The sequence below is a fragment of the Mandrillus leucophaeus genome, unplaced genomic scaffold (assembly GCF_000951045.1).
Source record: "Mandrillus leucophaeus isolate KB7577 unplaced genomic scaffold, Mleu.le_1.0 Scaffold829, whole genome shotgun sequence".
NCBI lineage: Eukaryota > Metazoa > Chordata > Mammalia > Primates > Cercopithecidae > Mandrillus > Mandrillus leucophaeus.
In genome coordinates this window covers 1,056,748-1,065,287 of record NW_012109019.1, presented here as the reverse complement: position 1 = coordinate 1,065,287, position 8,540 = coordinate 1,056,748, and the positions used below count along the sequence as shown (strand labels likewise).

The 8,540-nt window shown below is 47.2% G+C and overlaps 1 protein-coding gene across 1 annotated transcript in view; it reads right to left on the bottom strand.

Moving 5' to 3' along the window:
* Positions 1-8,337, bottom strand: part of LOC105530518 — an 11,217-nt gene extending 2,880 nt beyond the window's left edge. The window contains exons 1-5 of the mRNA XM_011968090.1: positions 7,995-8,337; positions 7,582-7,749; positions 7,168-7,271; positions 3,599-3,757; positions 1,693-1,789 (exon numbers count right to left, since the gene is read on the bottom strand). Coding sequence (XP_011823480.1) covers positions 1,693-1,789; positions 3,599-3,757; positions 7,168-7,271; positions 7,582-7,749; positions 7,995-8,337 — 871 coding nt within the window. The remainder of the gene's footprint in view (positions 1-1,692; positions 1,790-3,598; positions 3,758-7,167; positions 7,272-7,581; positions 7,750-7,994) is intronic.
* Positions 8,338-8,540: the final 203 nt, after the last annotated feature.

The following is an 8,540-nucleotide window of genomic DNA, read 5'->3' as shown; positions in this document are numbered from 1 at the left end:
AAAAAAAAAAAAAAAAAGAAAAGAAAAAGCAACTCGATTTCCTACCTCTCCTTTAATAATTGACCATGTAAGGTTGCTTCCCAAATTTTCAAGTCACATTTAAAAATACCCCGTGTAGTCACCCTGACCTAAGAAGCCTGAAGCCATTCACCTTCCCTGCACAGAGGTGGGAAGCCCACCAGACAGAACACATTCAACTCCATTCCACAAACACTTGGGGAAGAACAAGGAATGGCTGCTCCTTTTAAGAGGCTGATGACCTCGAGAGGGAGGAAAGCAAGTATACGAAACTGCAGGGTAAGGTGACAGACACAAGAGAGGGACCAAACATTACGGAATACAGAGGAGGAATTCGTTCAAGCAGAAGAAATTAAGGAGAGCCCAACAGTGGAGGAGGCATCTGGGCCTTATAGAACCACTGGTGGGGTCAGGCCGGGGGAGGGAATAGGAGAGGGACGGGGAGGGCCTTCCGGTGTTCAGGATGGCCAATGCTGGCCCACGATGGCCTGGTGTGTGGCACATCTGAGGACTGTCAGCACCCGATGGGGTGGACACTGGAAGCTGTGGAGTGGCCAGCCTGATCCCCTTTGGAGGGGGCTGTCATCAAATGCCTTCTGTGGAGGAAGTGACTGGCCCTAGTGTGGAAGGTTGACTCTGGGGGTGGAGAGAGGAGGGTGAGGGCGACGGGGGTGAAAAGGACTGGTCAGCACTGAGAGACTTTTAAAGGTAGAATTCACAAGACTTGGGCTCCAGAAAGCAAGGCAGCAAAAGGAGTGTCCACCAAGGACAGGTTGAGGGTGGGTGGCTGGGACTCATGGCATGATGGGTTGTGGGGGCAGGGTGGGGTTAGGGCAGAAAATACACAGGAAACATGGCTCCATTTCTGGCCTCCTAGGCAGCAGGCAGGCAGGTGGCTTCTCCCCTGTGCCCTGCACACCCCAGCGCTGAGTTGAGGGTCAAGTGACAGACGAGAGGCCAAAGTCTGGCAGTTACAAACAACATGACATCACCGAGTGCTGAGGGGCTTAAGAATACAGACCAAAAGAGAGCTCAAAATAAGGAGCTCTGTGGGGCCGCACAGGAAATGGGAGCACAGGAGGCCATTTTAAAAGCAAAGGAAGCTGAGAACCCAACTCAGAAGCCTGGCCTCTCCCAGCCACAGATGGGAGGCCCGCGCTGGCAGCATGGGGAAACTGGTCCTCTTGACCCCAGAGGGAAGTGCACTGTGCTGCTCTGACCTGGAAAGATCTGGGAGGATTAAGGAAGCAGGGCCTGTCTTCAGGGAGTGTCAGGACTTTATAGACCTTATTTTTAGATTAATGTGATGAAGCTATTAATATTCCCGGCTTCCCAGCAAAAAAGAGGCTATCAGGCATGCTCACCGCCTATTCTCTCCTCAGCCACACACCCTCCCCCTCGCTACCTGCAAGTCAGTCCTGATGCCTCCATTTTCAAGCCACAGCTCCAAGAAGGGTCCAGCGGGGACCCTGAGGCTCACAACAAGGGCTAGGAGTGGCAGCCCAGGGTCCTGAGCCATAGAAACCCCCATTCCCTGCTATTTGTCCACAGAGTCTCCACAGAGCACTCTGAGGTATACAACCGTCTCACAGGAACCCCACCTCCATGACCATAGGGGGTCTATGCAAAATAAAAAAACCACCAAACTTTTACCTCACACTACAGATTGCGTACACAAAGTGGGGAAGTGCAAGATATATTCCAAAAAGGCTATTCCCGGCCCTGGCTGGACTCTTGGCTGAATCAATCGGCTTGGCTTCTTTTCCAGAGACTGAAGGGAGGAAGAGTGTAAAAGACCACAATTTACTTCATAAAGTCATTTGGTTTTCTTACATAAACACATGCTTTTCAATGGCATGTTTAGCTCATCTCATTAATTCTTAAACAACCAGAGGGTATTCTATCTTAGGTTACTGCAATTGGGTAAATACCACTTGTTTAAAAAAATGAGATGATTAGCCAAAAGAATGTAGAGAGTCTATCCCCAAGGTTAAAGTCACAGAATACTGTCTCAAAACAACCCAATTTCAGAAAAACAACCCATATGTCAAAAATGACAATAAAGTGTCATTCAAAGAAAGAAATGATGCACTCTATGGTTCCATTTGCAGCCTTTGTCAAAGGCCTATGTATTTACTTAATTTTCTTGATCTGTCAGAAACTTTTCCTGCCTTCTTCCTTTACCAAAAACATTACCTTTTGTGCCATTTGAGGGAAAAGGACGATATGCTTTCAAAACTTTACCAAACAAAGAACAAAAGCAAGCAACACTTTAAAAGTACTCATCAGGTACTGAACAAATATCGACAGCACTGAGAAACTCAATCTCATGCTTAGTTTAGATTGTCTTGTATTATAATTAGTGGTTTCTTGTGTTGTAATCAATTATATTTCATATTCTATCCCTTGATTTAGATGGTAAGGTGTCTGAAGCAGCAAGTATTTTCAGCATTCTCCAACACAGTCACCTGGCATTTTTTAAACAGGCAACATGCAATAACTATTTTTTCGAGACAGGGTCTCATCACTTTATCGCCCAGGCTGAAGGGCAGTGGCATAATCATGGCTCACTGCAGCCTTGACCTCCTGAGCTCAAGTGTTCCTTCTGCCTTAGCCTTCCGAGTAGCTGAGAATACAGGTGTGCAGCACCACACCTGGCTATTTTTTTAAAAAATTATTTTCTGTAGAGAGGGGGTCTCACTCTGTTGCCAGGCTGGTCTTGACCTCCTGGGCTCAAGTGAGCCTTCTGCCAGGGCCTCCCAAAGTGCTGGGTTTATAGACATGAGCCACAGTGCCCAAACCTGCAATAACTTTTTGAATCAATGAATAAATGATTAAATGAACGGCCAGGTTAATTAACTGCAGCTTTAGTAAAGCCAGCTATGCTTTTTTTTTAAATGAAAATATTTTAGGGTAGCTGGGAACTGATGGGAGAATGTGAAAAATACTGGTTAGGAAAGATGGTAAATGTATAGTACTTGATTAAATCCTCCTCCTTTTCGTGCCCTTGGCAGACATTAATAATCAGTTATAAGACTCTTGCTGAGCGTTGATTAGGCCTCAAATTTCATCTCAGATGCCAAGCTCAATCAATCCGCAGTAGCTGCCCTAAGTGCTATGTAGAGAAGGATCCACTTGCCTTCTCTGTGTTAGATCCAGGTTTTTAAAAGCAACACTTTCCTGAAAAAAGGAAGACAGGGTTACTTTTCTGGATTTAATGTCACTTCTTTTATTTTTAAATCCCTTCTTCCTTCCGGGCACTGATTTTTCCCCCGCTTGATATCCTACCCCATCCTGTTTAAACAGAACTGTCTGGTAATCAAATTGCCTTTCCTTGTCAATGCTCTTTGTTCCTGCCTGGTGTCCAGGCCCCCATCCGTGTGGGATCTCACCCCCATGCTCACCATCTCCCACATGTGGGGGACACGACAGCAGGGAGCTGGGCATGACCATGGGAAACACTGGATCGTTTTCCTAGGCCCCTCAACAGCTTCAATCTACAAAATCTTGGATTTGCCCTTGAAACTCTCTTGTAGCATCCCAGCTTTGATCCTCAGCACTGAGGGTCCCCTTCACTTACTCTAGGGTTTGGTGTGGTCAGATGGCTCCGAGCTGGACACTGGGCCACTGTCACATCTAAATCTGCTCTCTGCTGCCTACTGTATACCCTTCTCCCAGGGATGTGAGGCTTCCCTGGGAAAACGGGAGTGATTCTTACAGGGACACAACGTGAAGGTTCCTGTGCATGGGCAGATACAGACACAGGGGCTAACGGTCAATGAGGCTTGTGAAACCCCTGATAAAATGTGATGAGTTGATAGGAAGAAAAGAAAATAAGACCTTGTCCCTGCCCTCTGGAGACTTATAATCTCACGAGGCAGATGCAGCAAACCCACACGGCAGGATGCCTGAATTAAAGTATTAATTCGGCTGCCTTCTCTTGGCCAGCAGGAAGATCATGAACGCATGAGAGGGGTTTCTTGTTCCCCTCTCCTGAATTTGAGCTGGGAAGCAGAAGGTCAGGGACTTCTTGGCATCCAGAGACAGGTTAAGAGGCTTCTATTTGTTATGTTTTCCAATCCAACAGGGAAAGAGCTAGCTAGGTAAGGGAGGCGGCATCTTAAAGGCTTGGACAGGCAAAGTGGAGCCTGGGAGAAGGGATCTGTAATTGGAGGAGGCTTGGGCTCTGCTCCCTGGCACTCCTGGAGAAGCTCTGGGGAGCTGGAGACTGAATTATATAGACCGTTGCCACAGGAGCTAGTAGGCAGGTCCTGGGGCCTGACCAGGCAGGGAGACACAGCATGGCAACCAGAGATGCTGTGTACGTCATTGGATTATCACCTTGAGATGGTACGCAACCCTGCAGTGACCATGAGGTTCTGGTCTGCCCTCCAGGACTTACACAGTCTCATCAAGGTGGATGTCATCCTCTCAAGATGACATGTCAGCAGGGGCATGAAGTCACACGTATTTTTTTTACTTGGCCCAGTCATAATGTTTTGTGAGTCCTCTCATCGAAGGTCCTCTTTATTATATTATTTAATAAGAAACAAATGCTCATGTGTTTAACTGAGAAAAACACAATGAAATTCTTGCAGGTGAGTGTCATGGAGCAAATGTGAGCTTATTCCAAGGAGGTGGAAAAATAAACAAACAGCGTTCTGGGGTTGTTCTGCAGGTGAAGGTAGTGGTGGTGCAAGGACCTGAATCCCTCAGTCAAGAGAGTTAGAACAGGTCAGCTTCTATGTGAGGCGAGTCTTGTGTCTGGACACCCAATTTTGGCTTAGATTTCCTTAGCCTTGACTTATTAACTTGTACTTTCACTCACACAAAAACATTACATTGAATTAAAATATTCTAAGTCCAGATCCAAATATTAGAACACAGGAGTGGGAGAGGTGGCTACCACTGAGAGCACCTACCACGTGCCATGCACTGCCGGGTGCCTTATCTTTACTACCTCTAATTACCATGATCCCCAAGAGAAGGATCATTTGTACAGATCTGTCTCATTTGTACAGATAAGGCACAAAGCAGAATATGGGCTAGAAAAGTTTAAAAACTTGCCAGTAGTCCCACAACTGGTAAAACCTGGAGTCAGGCTTCAAACCAAGCTTGGCTGGACTTCAAGCTTCTCTTGTCAGACACTTCATCAGGTCACCTCTCAGCTTCCAAATGGCTCCAAGGTTGGATGTCAGTGGAAGGATCTTTGGGGCAAATAATTTCCTTATTTTGAAAAACATCTGCCCAACTGTGGAAGAAAATCAGTGTCCTGCATTCAATCCTGACTTTGCCTCCTATACACTGTGTAATAAGGGGCATGGCCTCTCTGAGAGCATTTCTCATCAGACAGAAGAAAGTTCACCTCTAGTGCAGCCAGGATGAAGAAGAGCCTGGGGTCAGGCTCTAGAATCAGGTCAACACCCTTAAAGAAAAGGCTGCTGGAATTAGGAATATTTTAATCTATGTGATTAACAAACCCAGCATATGACAGCAGGTGCCATTTTATTACTTTAAGATCTTATCTGGGCTGTGAGTTGCATTTATTTCCTTTATAGGAACGTGGCTGGGGCTATGCTGTAGATCACTATTGCTGGGCTGTACTGCAGGGATTCAGTTGTGTGCGTGGACAGGTGTATTTCCTCATTGAGGCAACTGGCCATACAGTTAAGAGTGGAAACGCTGAGGACCCTGAGAAGGGTGGCAAACCAAGCCCTGCACTGGCTGAAGTTCCTTACAGGAGGCCTGGACTCTGGATACCGCATGCATGTGTTAGCTATTCTGTCAAACGACTCAGACTTGGGGAATACACTGGCCACCTGAGAGCTAAGTCAAGCTTAAAAGGGGGAGATTGGAAAGTGACAGTCAGTGAGATTGATGGAGAGTTCTTGTGCCAAAAGGTCCTTCATACAGCAACGTGCTGTATGCTGGTGGTGCTGTGCTTGTAAGGGAATGAGGAGAAGGCCAGCCCTCATATCTGGAGTGGGGTATTTCTTGGAGGGCATATAACTTCATACTGCCAGAGCTGGCGCAGAAAGTGAGTACTTGAAGGGCAGGCTTCTGGGCTGGGGGAAGCTAGTGTCTCAGAGGCTGGTCATTCCTCCAGTTGGGGAAGAAAAGAAGACAGGCATCCTCCACCTGTTGGGAGGGCAGCAGTGGGCAGAGGTGCTTAGTGGGTGGTGTCTGTGGAGGGGCAGGATCTGTATCTGGTGTCTCCTCCATTTATCTGTGACTAGTCCCTTGTTTTTAACAGCTGCATTGCTGATCTGGGTTTAAATGTGCCAGGCTGATCTTGGCTGTGCTAGAGGAGTGTGGTCTGACTCAAAGAACGCACAACCTCTCCCTTCCCCCAGGCCACACAGTGGCAGCAGCACCAGTGCCAGGGAGGCTGGTGGTCTTGGCCTTGCAGGGGATGAGCCAGGGACCAGCAGGGCCCCTCAGGCAGGTGGGGGTCAAGGCAGAGAACTGGCATGGGACCCAGGCAGGATGGGTCTGCAAAACACCTAAATGTCCCCCAGCATGGCGGAGGGCTTTGTGGCTGGGGAACTGATTAAAGTGGGATAGGTAGATGGTAAAAAAAGGAAATGTGTTCTTAGTTTTTCGCCAGGTTGGTGGGGCTGCAAGGCAGTTGCTCTCTACACTTCTTGTCTGTCTCTAGAGCACCTGGACATAGAGAATTGGCTCCTTGCTGGGCAGATATTGCTCTGGATGTGTGATGCAGGTCCAAGGGATAGTGGAGGAATGGTGGCTGCTTGAAGCCCATCTTAAACAGGGAGCTCCCACCGGGCCCCAGTTACCCTGAACCACAAGGCAGAAGTTTTGGCCTGAAAACATTTAACTGCAGACTAAACTCATTTGGATAAACAGAGGTCTCCAGTTTCTCCCTCTGTGGGTGTTCTGTGGTCACCATTTCCTTTGCTGTCTTGGGGTAGGGAGGGATTAGGAACCCACTGATAAATTAACCTAAGGGTTCCCATCACTGAAACTCAGAGCTAAGTCCTGGGGAAAGGGAGGCTGTGCCATTTTCCTTGATGGGCCTCTCTCCAGCTCCTGCCCCTCCTCCTCTCCTGGCCTCTTCTTCGATCTGTGCTGAGACCTAAGACATGCAGCTTCTCTGACCCTTGACATGGGCTGGCATCACCCACAAACCTGAATCTTCCCGATCCTCCTCTTATTCCCTGGAGCAAAGAAGAGCTCAACAATTGATTTTAAATGTGTTATCATCGGAGTCCAGTTTGTATTTGCTTGTTTCTCTGAAATTCAGAAAAGACACAGTCTTCACCCCTTTAAAAAAATCAAATTTCATTTTGGATCATGCCTCCATTTGCTACTCTGTAAAGTGAAGGTGGGAATCAGCCAGGCAACTCCATAAGATACCATACAGTTCTAAAGCTGATTTCATATCCCACACCCTGCAGCGGCTTATTAATAAAAATGTATTAACATTGACCTAAAGCTCAAGATGAAACACATTTCCACAGCCGCAGATGCATGGAGCTTGTTGCATCAGCAGCGTTGTGCAGACAGTGAAGGGTTTGTTGGGGAATTATATCAGGCTCCCACCAGGGCCTCCTTGGCTCTGTCCTTTGTACCAGTGACAGTGCAGATGTGCTGACTGGCGAGGGGTGGAGTGAGCAGCCACATCAATACTGGAGATGTCTGAGGATGTGTTAATGACTGATTCATAGCCGTCAATGGCGCCATGGAAGGCTCTTTGTGATGGTCCCACCCCTGGGGCAGGGATATAAGGACCAGTAATGAAGGACCCATTTCAATCCAACAAAAATGTATTGAGGCCTCACCAGATGCAGGACACTGTGCTCAGCTTGGGGAGAGGCCGGCAGAGAGGGACAGAAGACAGACAGTGGTGTCAGGGCTGCAGCTCAACAGTGCTTAAGTCAGCTGAGCCCCTGGCATCGCACTGCTCCGATTGAACAGCAAAGTTCTTTGCACACCATTGTTTCAGTAAGTCAAACGACTTACTTCTAAAGGTGGGGGCTGTGCCCTTTGAGAGTCCCAAGAAACAAATGGGCCCACTTTGGCTTTCTGCTCAGGATGGCCTGTTCTCAGCACCTCGCGCTGACTGACTGTCCCTTGGTGACAGAAATGTAAAAATGCCCAGAGGGTTCCAATGTCCCCACCAAATGCTCTCTTCTCTACACTCTGGTAATCTCCACTTAGCGTGGTCCACAGAGCGCACGTGTAGACGGACACCCTTCCACCACTGGCCCTTGCATTTTCACATGTGAATCTCGGTGGTTTAATGATGTGTTGATTTCTGAGTGGACTAAAGTTGATATTTGAAATTGGATTAAGCATTCCAACCTGTGAGAGTTAAGTCATCCTTAAAGTATGAAGACTGAAAAATAACATTGAATGAAATTAAAGATAAAATTCCTTTAAAAGCAGGAAAAATCTCTCTGACAAGAGCCAAAAGGGACTTTATATAATGATATATAAAAATATTCATTACAAGGGAATAAAATAAAAATATCTACTTATTTACTCTAGTTTTAAAGAAG